This window comes from Trachurus japonicus, chromosome 13 (assembly GCF_045865225.1).
Source record: "Trachurus japonicus isolate A0001 chromosome 13, Traja_1.0".
Lineage (NCBI taxonomy): Eukaryota > Metazoa > Chordata > Actinopteri > Carangiformes > Carangidae > Trachurus > Trachurus japonicus.
Genome location: NC_140919.1, coordinates 18,460,444 through 18,483,366, shown reverse-complemented (window position 1 = coordinate 18,483,366; position 22,923 = coordinate 18,460,444). Strand labels below are relative to the sequence as shown.

At 42.5% G+C, this 22,923-nt stretch overlaps 1 protein-coding gene across 1 annotated transcript; it reads left to right on the top strand.

Moving 5' to 3' along the window:
• The first annotated feature begins 266 nt into the window (after nucleotides 1-266).
• On the top strand, nucleotides 267-22,513 carry kcnj5 (potassium inwardly rectifying channel subfamily J member 5). The gene is made up of 4 exons (XM_085795109.1): nucleotides 267-410; nucleotides 10,371-10,453; nucleotides 12,716-13,589; nucleotides 20,839-22,513. Exons 2-4 carry the CDS (start codon nucleotides 10,391-10,393, stop codon nucleotides 21,222-21,224), a joined length of 1,323 nt encoding a protein of 440 aa, XP_085651235.1. The 5' UTR covers nucleotides 267-410; nucleotides 10,371-10,390; the 3' UTR covers nucleotides 21,225-22,513.
• Nucleotides 22,514-22,923: the final 410 nt, after the last annotated feature.

The following is a 22,923-nucleotide window of genomic DNA, read 5'->3' as shown; positions in this document are numbered from 1 at the left end:
ACGCATGTACACACGCACACAGTGAAAAACAACAAATCCTGAGAGACAAGCGGTAGGATCTCTGCGTGGAAGTGAGAAGAGAGGAGCATTCAAGAGAGCACACGCATATTTACATCAATTTCCATCTCCTCTCTCACCCACTCCTCTCTCTCTTCCTCTCTCTCTCTGTCTCTCTCCCTCACACACACACACACACACACACACACACACATGCACAGGCAGACCCCCCTCTCACACATAGGAGTAGATAGAGCGCGGTGAAGAGCAGAAGGAGCTGGGTGGCAGGAGAGAGGCAGGAGGGCTGTTGTTGATTGAACAAAGCCAGGAAAGGAGTGCGCAGTCCTGGGGAGAAGAGCAGCTGTGAAATGCCTGGAAGGGAGCCTGCCAGCTACTCCTGCAGAGACCTGAAGGTAAGCCTTGTACACCGCTGATAAAGAAAAAAAAAAGAGAGAGGATGGCAGAAAGGAGGAGAGGAGGGGAGGTTTTTAAAGCCGCTGATGCGTGGTACAACCGTGGTCTCTCCGCGTCCAAGCTGCCTCTGCTCAATTTGTCTGTGCATGCTGTGATTGCATTATGGGTTTGATTGCAATATCCCATCTGGAGCAGGGTTTCCCTATAATAATAAGAGAAAGTGGCATTACTTGGGGTATAGGGTGGGTTGTGGAGGGAGGTTGGGGGGTTGAAAACTATGAGAGTGAGGTGGGAGCAGAGAGATGAGGACAGATAGCGAGGGAAAGGGAAGATGTGGGGCAATGCGAGAGACACTTTGCGAGCAAGAGAGGAAAGTGTTGGTGGGAAAAAGTGGTGGGATTATACAGTACCCTCCTCCATCAGCCACAACCCTTCATCACCACCTCCTTCTCAAGTCATTGCAGAGATACATAGATCATCACCATGCATCTCCGTTTCCCTCATCGCGGGGGCAGGGTAATAAAAAAAAAAGAAAAAGGCAAATGGATTTCTCTGACGCAAGCAGAGAAAAGCCTGTCAACACTCCTCCTGTGTGTGCCTACTCGTGTGCCGTGCTGTAGTTCTCTCAGTGCAATGCAGGAGTTTTACAAGCGCAGCAGCAGCAGCAGCAGGAGTAGCAGGGAGAACAGGAGCAAGCCCGTGTGTAACTATCTGTAACAGCAAGTGTGTGTGTGGACAGGTTATTGGTGTGTGTGTGGGAGTGTGGGAGGGGTGGGGGTTCTTGTACCACTGACACACACTGCAGCATGTTTCAGCTCTTACATGTTTTTACACATTCAACAAAAAAAAGAAGAAGAAGCAAGACACGAAGCAACGGCTGCTGGGTAACGAAAGCTGTTGGCAGTGTTTTCATTAATATTGTAGGCTACAGCAAAAGCATTGAGAGAAAATCATTTATATTGATTCCCCTGGAAACACTCTCTGGGCTGAGGATTCGGGCTGCTTGCTTTAATGTCTGTTGTAGCCTACACCACCACCACCACCCCCACCTCCTTTTATCTCCTCATCTGTAGCTCCAGTCCAATGCACTCCGCAGGACACGTATCTCCAGAGTTGTTGCTGTAAAACTTTGATGACAATGCAGTGGGGCTCAGCAGCCACGCTAATCGAGCACAGCCTTCCCGAGCTCGTGTCCTTTGCTGCGTTGTCATCATCGGGGAATGTCAAGACACAGTCGCGGCAGTGCGTGGACTCCATCATTTTTTAATATCTATTCTCGGGCACAATGTGGAGGAATAACTAAGTGGCAGCCATCTCTGCTGTCATCATGAACTACATTTTTCACATATGAGCTCCTTTGGAGCAAAAGGAATATGAAAGCCCAGCCTAGTAGAGAGATTTCTTAACTTACAGTAACACTTGCTTTTAAACAAAAACATGTCTATTTGTCACATTTCAAGCATTTTTTATCACCGTAATGCCGTTACCCTGCTCACAGCTGGTTTGAACCGTGATTGGCTTTTAAAAGAGTGTAGTGGGTGGGGGGGGAGTGTGAACTGCTGAGACGTAATGGTTTTTGATGGATGGCCTTTTGACCTTATTCTCAGTGATACCATTGTAGCTGCAGCTCAGCACGGTGCACCTCTCCCTCACCTCCTGCCCGGTTATTATCCACGTCCTGATCTCTCCTAACAAGAGGACAAAAGAGGGCAAAGGGTAGATGTAATGCTCTGCAGGATCTAAGGGGAGTCTCTAAAGAGAAGACACTGTGAATAATTAATTGGATCTGTTTATTTAGTCAAGACTGTGTGTCTCCAGGGGAATGTGGAGAAAGCTCCGCTCTTCAAGCAGATCTACATTCTCTAATACCGCAGCGGCACATTTGTGTCAAGAGCTTAGGCAGGCGTGTAGATTTTATTTATTTATTTAGTTTTTGTATTTAGTGCCCAAGAAAATAGTGTGTGCATGTCAAAGAACTGCATTTTTTTTTTTTTTTTATCCGTAGGGTTGTTGATAAACTTTATTTATGCAGCACTGCTAGAATTAGTTGTCATGTATTTATTCTCCTTGAGCTCTAGTTTGTACACTTTGCTCTTTGAAAAAATAACTTTGTCTATAATTCAAAAGTCACAGCCTTGCACTTTATGAGCTGTGTATGAATACAACCCAATCTCTTGGCATTTCCATGAAACGGATAAGCAGCATAAAATTTCTTGCACACAATCTCGTCATCTCACCCACCCGAGGAAGATCTCTCTTGTTTATGCCCTCATAAATCTGTAATGAATGCAAATTCAAGCCCTTGTGTCTACTTTGTTTTTAAAGTGTCACCTACAATGCTTATGTGCCAGATTTATGTAACGGCCCATTCACTGATTCTGCAACGACTTCTCGATGCGTGTATTTTTTTTTTTTTCTCCTCCTCCTACTGTCCTGTCACACATAAAGTTGATACAGTGCACGGAGCTATAGTGCTGCTTCAGCTGATACAAGCCTTCAATTTCTGTTTGGTGGTGGAGAGATGACTGTTTCAGGGATAACCTCTTTGTTCTTTATTCATCTAACCCCCTCACACCAACACGAATACACATGAAAGAGTATACAGTATACACACGCACATCCACAGTCTCCTGTCATGGAAAATGGATAAGGGCAGAAAAACACAGTTTCATTGCTCATGAGAATTTCTGTTGCACCGGTTTCTATATCTGTTCAACTCTCAGCGAATAAGTAAAAATGGCTGCTTGCGTCAGGTCACCTTGCCCTCAGCATCTGTCATCTGCAGCAATACCGCTCAGTTGGTACTCTGGAGGGGATAATATTTGCGTAGCGATCACTATGTGGTTACCAGTCAGACTATCCCTTGTAATCTGTCACACAGGTGACACCTGTGAAAAGGCAGTACAATGTACATCCCATGTCCAGGTCAACTGTCTCTCAGGAGTCTTCATAATGGCTCGTGCTCTTATCTGTCAGCAGCAGGTTATGTGGAATGAAATGGAAGTTTTACAGTGTCTCCTGCTCCAGGCTTAGCCAGTGGTGCTAAACCAGCCTTTATCTGGGGTTGGGTTAAATGAATGAGGATCCCTCACTGTATTCACGAGGACTTGTTTTGTTAAGTGTGACAGATGATGGCAGAGATGTGTCCAGCTGATAAGCACTCAGTTTGGGTAAGTTTAACCTAATCACCCTGTGAGTTCATGTTTGTGTTAAAGGAATCCTGCTTTCACATGACGCATGTGCGTGTAAATGTCACAGCTCACACACACAGCCGGGTTTGGGTACTGTTTGGTTTCTTATATGATGAAACAAAACAAAACAAAACATACAACCACCACCACTAATTGGCCAGTGTAACAAATGCCCATGAATATGATGATGCACACATACATTTATGCTGGCAGCTCTGCAAAAATTCACAGTGCACACTGATTCATATGCTGCAAGGACGATTTATAGCTCCACATAGCATGCAGACAGAGGACATCCAATGATTGTACACACATACATTTGAAAAAGTGTTGCTATAATCACTGCAGTGTAATTAAGACGTGGGAAGCAAACACATTCAGGTCTAGTCTACATCTGGAGGTTGCTCTCCTCTTTTTTTTCATACAGGTTTTACATAAGCATCTATGAAGCGTGAGCATCCATCACCCGGGGGAAGCATACCCATGTACATTTGCAGCTCATTAACACGAAGATGGAATAGAGAAATACCGTGGCTAATAAGGCCTGAGTGGCAGCAAGGTTGTTGTTTTTTTTTCTTTTCAAATACAGCTTTATTTTGTTTTGTTCATTTATTTATTTATTGGAGATGTTTTTGTTGTCTTTTTTGAAGAAGAAGTCATCGCTGAGTTTTTTTTTTTCTTCCAGCCTGCTTCACATGCACACGGCCGAGACTCATTCACACCTCGTCATCCGCTGTCAGCCGTGGAGGGTTTAAGCTCGTCACTGAAGGACACCTTGTCAGAAACTGCTCAGAGCAGAGGGTGTGTTACTCAGCTCCTTTTTGCCAAACAAGTCGGTCTGAGGATTTTTTAACATGCAACTGCAGGGTCATAATCTCATTTTATTCTGACTCAGTATGTGCTGACTATAGAGAAGGAGGCTCCTCAAAGGGACACCCACGGGGACACAGTGAAGCATGTCAGGAATTCCAATCAAGACCATTTGACCTTTGGCTCCTCCAGCATTCGGCGTGTGCTGCCTGGCTCTGCAGCCCGGCCCCACCCCGCTTGTGTCCCTCCCTCCCTCCCTCCCTCCCACCCATCCTCGCTTCCCTGCCCTCTACAGTGAGGTGAGACAGAAGATTAATGAACCACATGCGGTATAGGAGGCTCAAGTTTGATTCAAAGCACGCAAAAGTCTCTGTGCTTAATAGATCTAATGAAAAAAAAAAACAATTTAATGATAACACTGCACATGTTCCTCCTCATTCCAGTTTGAGCTTTTGCTTAGCCATCACTCTCTCCCACTAAGACGGAGCAGTGGCATAGGGACTGTGGGATCTAAAGCCGTAAATCACAGCGAGAGCCTGACAGAAACGCCTGATAAGAAGACGAAACAGGGTGTTGGGGAGCATGCCCACCCACTCAGCCTCTCACATCTAACATCTCTCTCCACCACATGTCTCCTGTTCCAGGTCAGCTTGGTTGAAGAGGGTATTATTTGGCTGCAACAGGTGTTGGGTATGAATCTCATCCCCTCCCACTTCAGCAGCACACACACAAAAAAAAAACCTAGAGAAAAAAGCATTCTCATCTAAGTGGAGGGGCGAAGCAGATCTGAGACATGCAGCAACACAATGGCTTTATCTTGGTTTGCGCAAATTGTACTGTAAGACAGAGATTGAATGTGGGACAGAGAGATAGGGAGAAGGGTGTGTGTGTGTGTGTGTGTGTGTGTGTGTGTGTGTGTGTGAGTGAGTGAGAGAGAGAGAGAGAGAGAGAGAGAGAGAGAGAGAGAGAGAGAGAGAGAGAGAGAGAGAGAGAGAGAGAGAGAGAGAGAGTTGGACATCATTAGAGAAATTGTTTCTCGAGTGTGAGTCAAACGTCTCGGTGCAGCAGTGTCACTCCAGAGAAGGTCACCCATGAGAAGGACACAACTGGATACACTCAGCTCACTATCCGGCATAATGGGAAAATGGGAGGGAGGGATGGTATGAACTTTGTGTGTGTGTGTGTGCATGAGTGTTTGTGCGTGTGTGTGTTTGTGCTGTGCCTGGAGCCAAACGAGCTGGGGCCATTTTTAGTCATTTGACCTATCCGACCTCAAAGTGTCATAAGTGAGCAGAGATAGGGATGAAGCCATGTTATTTTATGGGCCAATCTTAGCCTGGGACATAATCATGACACATCCAGTAACCGTGACTCCTTGCTTTCAGTCCAGGGACAGAGAGAAGGAGAGAAGAGAATCCAGGAAATAGAAAGTTCCAGTGCTTCTATGGCAAAGGAGCAGCGACAGTAGATAATGTGGAGGGACTCTGCCAGTGTAGATACCTATCTGACGCAGTGCTTTAGTAAATAAATAGGCTATACCTCCTGTTCCCACACTCGTAAAAGCAACTTTCTTCCTCTTTTTCTCTCCTTTCTTTCATTTCTGCTTAATTCTTCTTTTTTCTCACCAGTGTCAGCACTGTATTTGATGAACCAACAGAAAACCACTAGCAGTGACCTCAAAAGATCTATGGATGAGTGCCCACTAATAGTCAAATCTGTGTTGTAAACTAAGGGTTGATGCTGAGTTTGCAGCATCTTACTGCCGTTTGTAACCCTATCATGTGAAGGGTTACAACCCACAAAGAGGGAGAGTGAAAGCATTTGCACTCTAGTCAGGTCAGAGCCTGGAGGGGTTAAAAGGACGCGTAGGCATTAGGTATATATATTTAGAATATTGCTGCTTTTCTTATTTCATTCCTGAAAAGTAAACAATTTGGAGATACGGCACTTGTACCTCAAGGCAGCGAGAAGCTTTCTCAGGCTCAGCATTTACAAAACAAGCACATCTGTGCAAATTCCAAGCCGGAAAACAGTGTTTCTTCACAGACTGGAAAGGCTAAATTGATTACTTCCACATGATGGGAAATAAAACAAGTAATTCACAGAATGAATCAGGTTACAATTATGTTGATCAAGTGAGAATTACAGTGTAATTCAGGTAATTAATCTGTTGTAGGGTCTTTATTGGGCCAGTGATTAGTATTGATAAAAAAAGCCTCTCTTGGCTCAGCTCCAGGCCAGCTATTACCTCTCCGAACTGCACACACAGCTGACAACACAAGTTTGGAAGTTTCTTCAGAAATTGTGGAAAATTAAATCACGGAGCAAGTGCTTTTGTGAAAAATACAGGCCCAAGGGAAAAATTATAGATCTTGCCACGGGTTAGACGGAAAAAAGCCACATTTTGCCGCTGCTCTGTACAGATTATTGTTTACAGCGTGCAGCATCAGCAAATAAGGGAAATATATGTACTGTAGATATCCCTTAGGAAGCAGGTTCCCGTGGTTTACTAGTACCTCTTGGCTTTAGACACAACAGATGAGTGCTCTTGTTATCAGGACACAAACACAATTCAGCCAAAGCATCCTGTCACTCTCCCGGTAACAAGATAAATGCTTGTTACCCTCTTAAAGCACTAAGATAAAACACCCCAGCTGGGATCCATGTTGGAACACCTCTCATTTGGGCTTGTTGAGTCTGCTGCTGCGAACAGACACGGCAATCACAGCCTCACTGAAAATACACACAGGTCTGGAGTTCACAAATCTCCTAGGAGTCATGTTTAATTCATGAGAGAACCTAAAATGAGTCAGAAAGCGAGACCTTGCAACCTCTTTTAATGTATTCAGTGTGGTTTTCCAAAGGCTTTGTGTGTGTCCCGCACCTCTGCTGTCTGTCTGTCCATCTGTCTGTCTTTTCCTCGCTCAGATGCCTGTCACGTCACTCTGCCCTTTGCTTTGGACCATCAATGTCAACACTACATTCCTGTGTGGATCTGATTTGTGACGTGGTCCTCTCACTTCTCCGCGCTTGCCTTTGCTTCCCCCTCTCCTCTCTCGTCAGCGATCAAATAGAGTAACATCTAAGACGGCTGACAGAGAAATGTCAAATGTTGTCAAGGACAAGAAGCAGTTGCAAAAAGTATAGTTTACCCATGTTCTCCGGCTCGGTTGGTTCCAGGGCCTCTCGTATCCCTTGTTCGTTTACTAAATTAAAAGTAGTTGATTTTCAAACAACACCCAGGGGCTCTATAACTTAATTGCCTCTTGTGGAGCTCCAAAGGTGTTGTAAGATTGCTGCTAAAATTAGGGCTTTATCAGAGGTCCACCTCCCCCTACCCCTCCCCTCCGACTCCCTCACACCCCCATTCCCCTCTATAACTATTGCAGTGCCTGCTATTAAATCCCACATCATGCAGCAGACATCGAAGGCGTTCCTTTTCTACTCCTCCTGTCACTTTTGGCCCTCTCATAACTGATGTTTAAAAATACCTGTTTCGGCATTCAACGCTGCAGTAGAGAAATACTCTTTAAAATCACATCACACATATTGCACACTGTCAGTGCATCACTCAGCTGCTCCTTCCCAGGCTAAAAACAACCACAAAGATAATGTGCGCAGTCGTTTTATATATAATTAAATGTAAAGTGAAAGATGCAAGTGGATTTTTTCGTGACACTGCACTCAGTAGGGCTATCTGTCTATGAAAGGATGGCAGAGCAGCGTGTGTGACGCTTCGTATTGTGTTTGTCTGCATGTGGGCACATGTAGCTGAGGCGACTGGCGAGGCTGGCAATGACAAGCCTGCTCTTTGGGAAAATTATGCCGTTAAAAACGCAGCAGCTGTGCCTGCTTCATTGTACCGGCAAATTAGCCAACAGTGGCCACTTGGTCATCTCCCATGTGATGTTAACAGCTAATCCTTTACTTAAGTCCTCCAGCTGTGACAATGCAGCACTCTTATCTCCCTTGCTCTATTATATTTGTACACATTGGGGCCATTCCCAGCAACTTTTGGATAATCACAACAGCATGGTTCACGTGTTTTTCTCCATGCCAAGAGTCGCAAAGCTGTAAGTTACATTGAATTTCAAATATGAGTTAATAAAAAACATTTATGCGTGGATATTTATTTCAGTGTAGATGTATATTTATGAGCTGCAACTACATCTACCACTGGCTTTTCAGGTGCAACAGATTTGTTTTGCCAATCCAAAACAGTTCCTGGAAGTGCTACGTTTGGGGAGTTATCTCATCCTCAGTCCCCTGTGTGGTTAGATTTAGGCAGCAAGAGACAACAGCACACATCCTCTCTCGTGACTCAGTGTTGACCACAAATGTTCCCAGACATTAACCGGTGTCGTGAATGCCTAAACGTAACCACCAACCTTCAGCTGTTACAAGCAGAAATTGAACTGCAAGTGTTTCTATTGTTGGGAAATTCTGTGTTGTCAGTGAACATTTTGCAGAAACATCCAGACACAACATTTTGTGACTTGGCAAATGTTCAGAAACAAGAGCAGACTTATAAGTACAGCAGTGGTTTTTAGCTAACATCAGCATGCTAACGTGCTCACTATACAACAATGTTAACCAGTTAATGTTTAGGTACAGTGTTCCCTCTCTTAATTTAGGGCATTTGCATACTAATTAGTAGTATGATTAGTGCTAAACACAACAGCTGAGGCCAGTGGGAATGTCATAAGTTGTGTGGGTCACAAGAAAGTATCGGATTAACATTTTAACCTAATAATAGCACTGGATGAAAGCTCAAGGGATCAAAGTTTATACACATATAGTAATCATCTTAGTACCATGAATGTCTGAAACAAATGTCACGGCAATGGATACAGTAGTTGGCGACATATTTTAATGAGAAAGAAAAAAATGGTGCAGTGACAGGAAAAGTCAGGGGATCACTAAAGTCAGAGTGATTTATCCACTCAGCACCACATTACTACAGCCGAAGTGAGAACAGTTTCACTTAAAAGTATTTTGACGATAAGCCATGGTTGCCCCTGATTGATGGCAGAATATTGGAGCATCCGTAGCCTATATTGATAACATTTGGTATTAGTTGCTACATGTCAGAATTTAGTGATGATATGGGCTTTAATGGAAATAATATTCCTCCCATTGACTAACGTCCACATTACGGATGTGAAAAGCTGTGCTGCAGTCCCAGCTACCATCCATCTTCAGATTTAATTGTCTTGCATATTATTGGAGTTCATATGCCAATGATTTCATGCATTGTGGTGAATTCTCTAATTAACATAATAACCAAAAAATAGAAAAATGTGTAAGTGTATGAAAGTATGGTCTCAAATTGGGTAACTGTATTAGTATTATTTATAGCGGATGCCTGTGGATTTTGTATTTATTTCATTTTACAAAGCCTAAGCCAGTCTTAATTGCTGGTTCAGCTGATGCCACACTCATTAGCTGCGGTTTAGCTGGGCAAATTTCACACAAATAGTATAGACACAGTATTAAAACCAATACACATGCACACATCTTACTCTGTTAAAGATATGTCGTTTTAATAATTCAAACCGCCCCTCATTGGTTTGTGTGGGTTCTAATTACACCAGCCAACACATATCGACATATTGACAAATTGAAACAATTTAAATGACAGGTACAAAATATTGTGCCTGGGGGTTTGCACTATACATCAACCTAACATTGTTAGTGCAGACATAATGTATGTACTTTTCACTGGATGTGTAATTTAGATGGCTGCGGGTTGAAAGGTTGAAGGGCCTAATGGATGAAGCTTGTGCAATGTGTTGTAGGGGCACTGCAGCTTTGACCTTTCTTCTTTGTTGTGTTGGTTGATTTGGATGTTGGTAATCAATGAACTGAGGCTGATTCCACTGCTGCAAAATGTTTTCTTCTTTTTTTTTTTCCAAAGCCTAAATTTTATTCACTAATTTATTGTCTTGTGTCCTATAGGTGTTGTGCTTCAGCTGAGAATGGCAGGAGATTCTCGAGTCCTCATGGACCACAACATGGAGATAGGAGTCACACCTGCTCAGGTAAACTGCGAAGCCACTACCGGTCAAACACTGCACTGATTCCTATTTTCTTTCCACAACCTGGAGGTGGAAAAAAAAGTGTGTGGCATCAGAGACAATGTGTGAGATAAGAGTGGTGAGGTGGTGGGGGCTCATTGAGACACCAGACAAAGACGAGAGAGAGAGAGAGAGAGAGAAGATGTAAAGAGATGAGATTGATTCACAGGGACAGAGATAGTGAATCCGTGTGAGACAGAAAAAGCAGATGGATGGCTTTCAGGGAACGGGAGGGGGGGGGGGGGTAAACACTGTTAGACATGCTGTGGATACTGTGAGCATACTTTGCAGATCAAATCAGAGGCATGGATTATAGAGCCCTGCAAAGTATAACCAGATATGCTCCTCCTGAGGTCTGATAGTTCAGTTCCCTTGCTAGTGACAAGTTAAGTCTCCTCGCCTGCTCCCAATAATGGGTGGTGGAGTTGTATTGGTCATCTGTCCTGATTCCCCTGCTGATTGGAACGAAGGCTTTCAACTCATACAGGACCACAAAGACTCAATGAGAGAAAACACCCACCACTTACTACTGCCACAGGGGCAGAACTAATGAATTTCTTTATGGACCATCACCCCTGGGGACCGTATTGACTATAAAGGCCAAAGATTGGGCGGAACAGCTTGTGACAGCTTCATCTATCACTCAATTAGCCTGAGCTAAAAGTGTGGAAATGAATGACCCTATTTTGGCTGTCTTTCATTTAGGAGCTGTGTAGTACTGATTAGCAACAGTTTTGAAAACAGCTGTGTACATTAACTGATGTTGTCAGTGGGCAGTTTGACTCTAAATAACCGTGGACTGACTGTGCTCTGAATTTCTATTTGATCCGATATCCCTGAGTACACTTGGTAATAAGGGAGCCCATTGACATTTGGCGAGCGCATTGTCATCAAGCCACTAATTGCAATGCGGGTCAATAAGCATTGTCTTTCAGTTCTTCTTTGTCAAAATGTTCCTTAAACAGGGATCACTTCAAATCAATATCTGAAAACTCAATACATGCAGGCCTGACTGAAGGTGCATGTCCACACGGGACAGCGGCTAAACAGCACATGACATCTAAATGAAACTATCACGAATAAACCTGTCTGACAGATTTTATTAGCTTGGGCTCCACAATCGAAGGCACTGCAAGGATATTGTGGTGCCTTAGATTATGTCTTCCCTGGGCTGAACTCTGCGAGCGATCATCTGTGTGATAGGATCAGAGGAGCACTCAGTGTAAGCACAATGGGAGGTAACTTTCCTGATGATGTGAGCATGACTCTGGAGAGAGATGGATCACAGGTGTCCCATTAGTACTTAGACGTTCAGAGGGCGCAGGAGCTCTTTCCGTGTTTTCAACACAATGCATTTCAATTATCAGCTCGGATTGGAAAGTAGCAGCTGCCAACGTGTCCTGGGTCTGTTTTGACAGGTGCCTTACGTGTCCTTCTGTATGTCTCTCTCTTTTCATCATGTATGAAACGCATCCAACTGGCCGAGATGGGAGTCAAGTAAATTGATAAATTCAATGCAGGCCCTGCAGGAATACATTACCAGGATGTGAAGCGGTGTTTGTTTTTTTTCAGCATCTCCCTAAATGCTCTTCAACCATGTAAAACTGGGAATCAGGCATGGATGTGCATGATAGCCAGTTTAAAGATGGTGCAACTCATGGGCCCAGGCATATGTCAGTCTTTTTAAGGATGCCATACGGGTCTATTGGGGAAGGATGGAAGGTCTGTTCCTATTCAGGCCTGCCAATGTCCCATAGGGTGCGAGGGGAGGGAACACAGGGGACATGGAGACAGGCAGGGCACAGCTGTGGAGCCAGATCGCCTCACTGGAACTTGGCCAACATAAACAAAGACCTTGGCGTCCTTGTGTTCTTGTTATGTCCTTACTCTGTGTTTCTCTTTCTCCCTGTATATACGTTCACCCACAATGTCAATGTGGAGTCGCACTGAGCAGTGACTTTATAACAGCTCTTAATTTTATTAGCCTGCCCTGCCTGCAGCAGTGTGTTTTTGCTAAGGCTGAAAGAAAATGACACAAAAGAGGTTAACACCTACATTCTTCAGTGCAAACTCAATATGCTGAAGAAATCAGAGACTGTAAAGTACCCTCTACCACTATTTTCTTGCTCTGTTTCCCTCTGTCTTTCTTTGCCTGCCCTTCATTTTTCACCTCTTTGTCCTCACTTTGCCTCTCTCCTTCTGTTTCTTTCTTCTTCTTCCACTTAGGTGAAGAAGCTTCCCAAGCACTTGCGGGAGGCGCAGATCTCGACAGAGCGAACCCACTTGATTTCTGACCCGGCGAAGAAACCACGCCAGCGATACGTGCAGAAGGACGGCAAGTGCAACGTCCATCACGGAAATGTGCAAGAGACCTACCGTTACCTCAGTGACCTGTTCACAACACTGGTGGACCTACGCTGGCGTCTTAGCCTCTTCATTTTCACGCTGGTGTACGTAGTCAACTGGCTTTTCTTCGGCTTCCTGTGGTGGCTGATAGCGCTCATCCGCGGGGATCTGTGGCACTCTGATGAGGAGGGCTGGACCCCATGTGTAGAGAACCTCAACAGTTTTGTCTCAGCCTTCCTTTTCTCCATTGAGACAGAGACCACCATCGGGTACGGTTATCGCGTGATCACAGAAAAATGCCCCGAAGGTATCATACTGCTTTTGGTGCAGGCCATCTTGGGCTCCATTGTTAACGCTATGATGGTGGGCTGCATGTTTGTCAAGATCTCACAGCCAAAGAACCGTGCCGAGACCCTCATGTTCTCACACAATGCTGTTATATCGGTGCGAGATAACAAGATGTGCCTGATGTTTCGAGTGGGGGACCTGAGGAACTCTCACATCGTAGAGGCATCGATCCGAGCAAAGCTGATCCGCTCGCAGCAGACCAAGGAGGGGGAGTTCATCCCGTTAAACCAGACTGACATCAACATCGGCTTTGACACGGGAGATGACCGGCTGTTCCTGGTGTCGCCTCTCATCATCTCTCACGAGATCAACGAGAAAAGCCCATTCTGGGAGATGTCAATGGCGCAAATTGAGAAGGAGGAGTTCGAGATCGTGGTTATCCTTGAGGGAATGGTGGAGGCCACAGGTATGACCATGGGGGATGGGATGGGTGGGGAATTATGGGAAGGGATAGAGACAAAAGGAGGGGGCAAGGTGAAACAGGAGGACATGTGGATGGCACAGACGAATAGGGAGAGACAGAGATTGATGAACTGTTGGGACGCAGGAAGTGAGCATGACAGTGGGCGGGATGGGGGGATGGATAAATGGATGGAAAGACAGAAGAGGCTCACATGGAAATATGCTGCTGCATAAAAAGAGAGGAGGAGCAGGAGTGAGTACCTGTAAGTGCTGCAGATTGCAAAAGATAATATTGTAATGGATGGAAAGGCAGATAATCATCTCTCTCTAAGTGAGACATAAATAATTTAGATGCATTTCAATTCAAAGGTAGTCCAAGTATTAATAAGGATTGACAAATGTTGTTTTCTTTAGCACATTTTCCTACAACCACAGCTCTGTCTTCAACAAATTATTACTACTCACACTCAGACTCAGTATTTATCACTTCAGCTGAGGCAGAATGACTGGAAGTTGATCAGTCTTCCGTATGTTTCTCTGTACTCACTGCCGCCTGCATTCCCACTATTGCTACTTCAAGGTTATGTCTTTGATATTGTTTATTTCAAAATGAATGAAGTGTAGCAGCTACCCACATTGCTGGTCTGTGTTTTGGGTAAAGGCCAGGCAGTCCTGAAAAGTGCTTCAGGCTGGTTACATTTTTGAGGCAGACGCGACCAGGTGTTTCTGTAAAGTTCCACATAGCCTCCTCCGTTTCCCAGAATGAGGCTGTATAGCGAAGGCAGCATGAGGAAACGCGGAGCATCTTCCACTTGGCACTCAGACTAGATGCATCAATCTCCTTTATATTCACCATGAGAGTGTGATGAAAGCAGAAACCTTCACAGCACGATGGCCCACAGCTAGCCATTAATTTGCTGTTCTAACATGTTGTCTATGGGGCATTGGCTAAATCAGTTATTGTTTATATGCCCAAACTGAATTGTTTATTGGCCTTTGTTCAAGGACTAATTATAATCCACTCATTTGAAATACAATGCATTATACATGTCACTAATTTACTTTATTGGATATCACCATACTTTGCATCAGTAAATGAGACACACGGGTTGATTAGGAGCGTTTAGTCTCGTGGACACAATTGTCTTTTTGAAATAAACTCGAACAAACCACCAAGCTCCCTAATGCGATCAGGCATGGCTTCGCATGCATCTGAACGTTTCTGCTCTATTTCATTTTTGATTTTTTTTTTTTTTTTTTTTTCTCCTTCCAAAGCACCAGTAGTCATCATGCTTCCTGCTCACGCTGCTGGATACTTGACTCAGGCATTAAATCACCTTGCGCTTCACCGGAAGAGACTATGGCATCATGCAGGGGTTATGTCATCATCGCCCTTGACCACTAGCCAACAGACCCATCTACACATCCCCTTGCCCTCCCCCTTTACTACTGTCCCCTGTTAACCCTAGTGAAAATAACTAAACAGGTCACAGGCATTAAGAGTGTTCATTAAAACTGTAGTTTTTTTCCACCATCATAATTTATTTTTCTTATCTTAATTTAAAAGCTGCTAACGCTACACGTCACCCAGTAGCTGAGGGCACAACAGCACCAACCACAAAACATTGGGATGCAAAACTCCCAGGTTTCCATTAACATTTATGTTTTGTTATCAGTCGCTTTATTCAAGGTCCTTCTGACCTCACTGCTGTATGTGTAAAAACACATTTGCAAAAAATTAACCTTTTTTGCCATAAATAGAAATATAAGGTGGTACAAGGACATGGGTTACAACTGGGGTCACTTCTCTTTTATCAAACTGATAAAAGCTTGTGTAGAACTATAAGTTTGAAACCTTTGTTCTTTTAGACCAAATTGCGGCAGCTTCTCAAAAACATATTTGAAAGCAGTTCAGATAAAAGTGAGGGAGGTCATGAAGTATCATGGTGATTGAAAAGCTGTTTTTTAAGCTGTTAAATGGGACTCAAATAGAACGTAAGGATTTAAACCAGGTAAAAGGTTGCCTGCTAATTTACTATAATAATGTCTTTTTAATTGATATCCAATGCTCTGAGGTCACTAACAGTAAATTATATAGCTGACTAAGCACCCTCACTAGCTGTTGTAAAAATGATGAATGTGCTGTCATTGTGGTTAAATCAGGGAATGGATGTTCAATGCTGTGGTATGCAAAAAAATATTGATATTGTTTTTATTAATTATGTCAATTATGGTCTCATATCAAGCAAGAAGGAATTTGATAAAACAGTTCAATTCAGCATCTGACGATCCTTATTGATTAACTGCAGAGTCTATAGACTACTACAACAAAACCTCACTGATGCTTTAAAGCATCACTCACTGAATGCGGTCACAGACTTTGAAAGTGACAATTAAGAGGGTGTTTAAATAGCTTCTTTTCCCCTTTCATCGGTATGGTGTTGTTTGCCTGACAGCCAGCCTGACAACCAGTACAATTGTAAATCAGGTTCTGGAAATCAGTTTTATCATTTGTTCCCCAGGCACTCCCAAAGCATCTGTGATTTAAAAAATAAAGTAAAACAAACAAAACATCTAAAGAACGTGTATAAATATATAAAAAATAAAACTAGCCTACAATGAATCTAAAGACATTCCCCTGATAGGAGAAAATGCAGGAAAAATCATGTTTATATTCAATTCCAGTCAACCTCTGTCATATTACGGCGGATGCCGACTGACAGGTTTCTGTTTGTAGCTTCAAATAAATGGCAGACACAGTTACTACGACGTCTTCATGAATAAATGATTTTACTTTTTTTTTAATCTCACAGATTTAACTGACTCGTTCACCTGAACATTTCATTGCAGTTCCATAGACTCTGTCCTTCATTACTTTTACTTTTTTGTGTTTTTATTTTTAAGTAATTAAATTAATCATGTAGCTTCCAAACACTCTTAGTAACCATTTTCAGGTTTCAATAATTCAAGTGACAGATGATAAAAAAAAAGTATCTCTCTGCCTGCATATTTGTCATATCGTAACTTCCCTAAAGAATACATACTGTACAACCATAAAACCTTAACTGTTTGGCCTATACAAAGTATATAGTCAACTGTAATATTTAATTCTGAACAAAAAAGTCATTACCCTGCAGTTTCTGGGGCTTTTCCCCATCATCAGTCATACGTGTCAGTGTTGCCAACAACAATCCTTGTTTTCACTATTGAGGTGACTCTGTAAATAGTGGGTTTAAAAATGCTTAATGCACTGTTTCCTTAACAGTGAATTATTTATGTATCAAATAAGACATGCTATATGCCATTTCTCAGAATACAGAAACCATAAAGCATCACTAGTGTGGATGTGTAAACATGAGCGTCTGCAGCGGCTTTTTTGTTTGATATTTCCAGGAAAATACAGTGAATCAGACAACAGTACACTTAAGCAAAGGTTTCTAGAGCTTAGTCATCAGTGTGTATATAAACAAGCAATCTTGTCTAATGGAAATATGACCAAAACCAGGCATAATCAAAAACGTGCTAAGGCGCCGTCACTAGAAGTTCGCTAGAAGGTGTGTCAACATTTTGAGTCAAATATTGAGTCATGTTCATACACATTAGCGTCATCATTGCCCGCTCTCCTCTGTCTGTCCTTGCAATTGAGGGAGGACGGTTGTTCCTCACAAGAGTTCTTTCGCCCACAGACCAAAATAAAAAAAAAGAAAGACAGAAGTCACGAGACATGCCCTGAGAATACAGATACAAAGAATGGTTCACGTGCCATGTCTAAGCTTAGTCAGCACAAAGCAGGTTCATTCACCACAAACCACAAGGGCAAAATGCAATTATAATAACCTGGTCTTTCTTTTTGTTCTAATGAGATCCTATCTTTTCTGAAATAATCATTAACATTAAATCATCATCATCATTAAAACTAAGCTGACATTAATCGTCTTTTTCCACTGCAGATTTTTTTTTCAGGTGAACTGATTGACTGTAATTGATAACAATGATTTAGTCATCCAGCTCACCTGGAGCAGAATATCACATGAATGCAAAGTACGTCAAAAGGTGACGTTGGATGTATGGGCTCCCCCCCTGGAAAAATACATCAAGCTGAGCACAGCAGAGATTGGGCACTGACAGAAAAAAAAGAAAAGGAAAAAAAAAAAGAAAACACAATCCCACAGGGAGACTTAGTCAGAGTCTGAAGGTGGAGGCTATAAGCCCTCATGGCGTGCTACATCAAAAGCAGCAGCAAAAGCAGCAGCATGTGATTACAGCAGTTACACCTGGGGCCAGGTGCATAAAACTCAAGAGGAAATTCATGACAGAAACTCAAGTACGTACAAAACCAAAATTCTCCAATCAGTACCAATGAATGAATGAATGAATGAATGAATCAATCAATCAATCAATCAATCAATCAATCACTCAATCAATCAGTCAATCAATCAATATATATGATAAAATTGCATACACATGGTTTTTGTGTATACACATCATGCATCTTGCTCCTGGTGTCAACACTGGTACTGTAAAGCACAGGTGTCACTCGTGACATCAGTGATGACCCTCTTCTATTTGGGTGCAGCACGCACAATACCAGGATCGACTAGTCTTTTTTAAACTTGGTAAATACACCTGTATTTAAGTCAAAATATTTGTAGTGGAAAAAAGGTCTGTTCATTGTTCTTTGTCTCCTCCTCTTATTCCCTTGTGTACCCATTTATGTTTTATCCTGTTACACTGAACATGAACCATGCTCTTGCTGCTTTGATTGTTAAGGTGAGGGTTAAGCTGCATGTGCGTTTACAGTACATGTGTGTGGAAATCCCCCAGCTTTTGTACCACACGACTCACAGCCCAGATTCACAGCATCCACAGCATTCGGGGCGCCTTTGTGTGTTTATTGTTTGTCATTTTGTCACTGCGGCTCAGGTGGAGAACCAACATAATCATAGAAGTCAGCCATAATAATGAAAAACTGCACAATACTTTGCACGGGTGATTTAAGGGCCACAAAATGGTCTTATCGCTGAAGTTAAACTTTCATTGTTTTTTTTATTATTAGTTTGGTGGGAATGTGTCTACATCTAAAAACCTAAAATTCACACAATGATCACACATTGTACTGTAATGAAAAAAAAAATTATGTAAATTCTGTAATCTCTTAAAATTGTCAAGTCTTCGTAGCACATGAACACATCATAGCACAAGTGTTTCCTACGCACCCAGCAGCCTGCAGCAGACTTTTTTCAACACAGCATAGGTATTGTTTGCAAAATATGCAAAAGGAAAAAGCCAATTCACTGCTCTGGAGCCAAGAGCTCACAGAAGCAGAAAAAAGGTACACATTACCATACAATAATAGCGTCAAGTGATGGTTAAAATAGAAAGTGTACAGATAGTTCGCAGTTCTCCAAAGAGTTATATCTGAAAACGTTGAGTGTGTGTGGCAGAAAGGTGACATATCCCTGTTTGAATTAATTCAGTCACATGAATTAATTGCTCATTTTGCCAATCCCTCAGGAAATAACTGCTCTTAAAATGTGTTTACCGGTGCATCCAGGGGTTTTAAGTAAAAGGCTGCTGGTCATGACGCAACCATCTTGAAAATGCAAATATGACAAGACGTTAATAGCTCTTCTGACATGACTTAATGTGTACTTCAAAGTATGAGCAGAAGAATTTAAAACCAGCACACCAAGTATAATGTCCCAGCACTCTCAATAGCCAGTATAGAAACCCTTCTCATTAGGAAGCGAAAGACACTATATTGTCTTTGATAATCCAGTCACAGGAACAACAAACATTTCGCAAGTTAAATGTGGAAACTAGGCCACTCATTTCCACAGGGAAAGCTGAAGAAAAGGTGCAATAGCCCCTCCTCTTACCCTGACATTAGACACCATATCAAATTTGGCATCTACGTCTATTTTAGAGCACATGCTTGGTGTTGTGGGTGATGTTATGCAAACAGCACATTACAGTCTGATGAGCAAGTCATCTGTGGCGAGTGGTTTAAAGTGATACTTGACCCAAAGTCTGTCTTGTGGGTATCAGTTACAGCCTGCCTTGCCTGTAGACGTGAAAGGTGGATGTTGTCGCTTTCATTAGCTTGTCGCTGTTTACGTAATTAGCGAGTCTAATTAGCTAAATACCGCAGAGTCTTGTAAAAGCAGACAGTGTGAGTGAGAGATAAAAAAGCTTATCAATGAAACGCTGAGCTAATGACATGATAGTTTTTTTGTCTCCATTTTGTAGCTTTCTTCTTAGTTTAAGCCAGGACTGGATGCACGTCATTATACACATTTGTTTATGTTGTTTATGCTAATACCAAATCCCCAAGAGGTGGCCTAAAGATAGTGGCTAGTTTGCTAACCGCTAATGAGAGCATCTTTTGTTTCTACTCAAACCAAGATTCATACCTTTCACTACAGTAACAAAGGATCTCATCAGATTGCTTTTGTTCTCATTTGTTTGTTCCAAAATAATCAATTACCTGCACAGCTAACTGTCTGACTTTGTCCACTAGTAGGCCTATGTCTTTTTTCATTGGCTATCACAGAGAAATACAGGTGTAGCCTAATTAATGACAATATTGATTGCCGTGTACATACCAGGTACTTCTGGTATTTTTTGTGTGACTGAGCTGCTGGGAGGGACATTTATTTGAACTGAGCCACGGTTCATGTGTGTGATCTGCGTTGCTACGATTGAAAACGTCATATCTTTGTGACACCTACAATCCAACGTTAGACCATTGTCAAGATTGGGTCAAGATACTAGGTATTTCCAATGTATAGCCTACCTGTTGTAACAGTTTATGATGAGTAAAACTTAGATTCCATTTTTGCAACTGCTGGTCTGCTAATGTGCTGCTTTTTCTGATTTGACAAGCATTAACCTTGGAAAATAAATACACTTCTTTTTTCACACTTTGTCAATTGTGTGCAAATTTTAAATCAGCCAACTGGCTCAGAAACAGACCTGTCATTTCCAGCACTATTGTTTTGATGGAGGTTTACATGAAACAGTGTAGACCTATGGGTCTTGGGCGTTAGGATGTGCACTTCCTGTATAACCATGAATAATTTACTGTTGCTGTCTCTCTTTCTCTCTACATCTCTTTCCATCTCTGTTTGTGTTTGTTTACCTATCCATTGTGATCGTGTGTGTGTGTGTGTGTGTGTGTGTGTGTGTACTTGCCTCTTTTCATTCCTTGTGTCTGTTTGCGTGTGTGTGGTACCTATCCATGCTTGTGACAGGGATGACATGCCAGGCACGGAGTTCCTACTTGGACACAGAGGTGCTTTGGGGCTACCGCTTCACACCGGTTCTCTCATTGGAGAAGGGCTTCTATGAGGTAGACTACAACAACTTCCACGATATCTACGAGACCAACACCCCCACCTGCAGCGCCAAGGAGCTAGCTGCTAAGCTTCGGGATGGGCCTCTATTGCCTCAGCTTTCGCTGCTCAGCCCTGATCCTAAAAGTCACACTTTTGACCCCTTAGACGGCCTGTCCAAAGAGGACCCACTAAGCCAGGATGAGGACAAGGAGGAGAGAGATTCAGGGGGTGACAGAGGAGAGACCAATGGCTCAGCTGCTGCTTTAGAAGAGCCTCCCCTTGCTGATGGACTGCCTGACTGATTGGCCACTTCAGCTAAAAACCCAGGAAAGACTGGACAGGAAGAAGACAGGACAAAATAATGCTTCATTTAGTCAATGGCCAGCTTGTTCCACTGCAGTGCTTGGAGATACAAGACATCCGTCTCCTCTCCCTCGACTCGTGCAATACTCCTCTACTAGAGTGTCAATCTATAGTATAGATTGGTTTTGTAGACATGTAAGTACACATACACAGACACACACGTACAATATCTATATCTACACTTAAAGGTCGGTGGTTCAGATTGTCCTTTTATAATCCTAACGACCACTTACTGCTATAATAGCTCAAGTTGTATAACGCTAACTTGAGCTGAAACTGGTAGCCATGACAGAGTACCATGGGCTTATTATGGATACTCCAATATTCTCATTTTAGAGTGTGTTGATTCACCTTCATTTAAGCAGAGTATCAGTCTCATAACTCAACTAATGTGTCTGACAGCAACTTCTGCGTGGTAAAGGAACCTTGTTATTGATGAATTCAAAAAAAGAAAAAAAAAATGTGAGAGATTTTTATTTCCTTTTCTCTGTCAATGTTGTTATTACTCTGTGTCCGAAACCGCATTCACCTAGGAGGACATATACGTATACAGCCTCTACTTCGCATAGGCAAGAGGAAATGTAGGAAAATGTTCTGTAAACGGCAACATGTAGTGGCAATCCAGGTTTGTTTTCTTTGTTCACACCTTACCCATGGTTGAACTGTCCTAAACACTCCCATTGTGTGTTGTCTAACGGTCTACCCTTCGACACACTGGGAGCTTTGACCCAAAAGAAACCAGCAAGTACCTCATTTTATACACAATTTCAGGGTTAGAAATTAACAAAAAGAATCTAGTTTAACGCTGGTACGTAAAAGCTATTAGCTTCTGACTATTTTGAAATCTTCTTGGCTGATTAAAGATTTAATTCTCCCGTCCATGCTGCAGCAACTAAAACATTAATTCCAAACCCCATTTCTTGGTATGTAAAGCACAATTTCCCTTGAGGTGACTCCACACTGACCTAACCACCCACCAAGCCACTGCTACTAACTGCTGCATGTCAGTCTTCTTTAAGAAAGTCACATTCAAATGTAGATTCAAATATTTATATGAAATATTTATGCTCAACTGCTATTTGAAATGTTCTTGATTTTTATACATCGCACATATAAATATTTCAATGGCTCCACAAGCAAAATGAAAATGCCTCATGTATCCTTTTATGTTTGTTTTCTTTTTGTTTTAAATATTCAAAAGACATTCAACCTTCTTTTTTCTTTTTTTTCTCTTGTCTCATCTCACAAGTTCAGTATATGGCCAGCCTATCACCTGCAGTATTTGCTGTCGTCGTTACAATTTCCTCCAACCTTCACCTTTAACTTTCACCTTATGATTTGAAGTCTCCTTTGTCCAGACACACTCACACACATATACACACAGACGCACACACACACACACACACCTTCGGTTCAATCTGCACTTTGGCCCTGTTCCACAAACAGCCCTTGGGTATTTTGCTTCATATAGTTTATGGCTCATGTGATCACTGTTTTGGAAGCAGACACCTGAGTAGTGAGGGCCATAGACTATTTCTGACTTTTTTCTTTGAAAGTGCACATGTCAGAGCTTGCATGCATGAATCAACTCCTGTGCCGCCCTCCCCCCATTTGCTGAATAAGTTTAATACAGTGAGA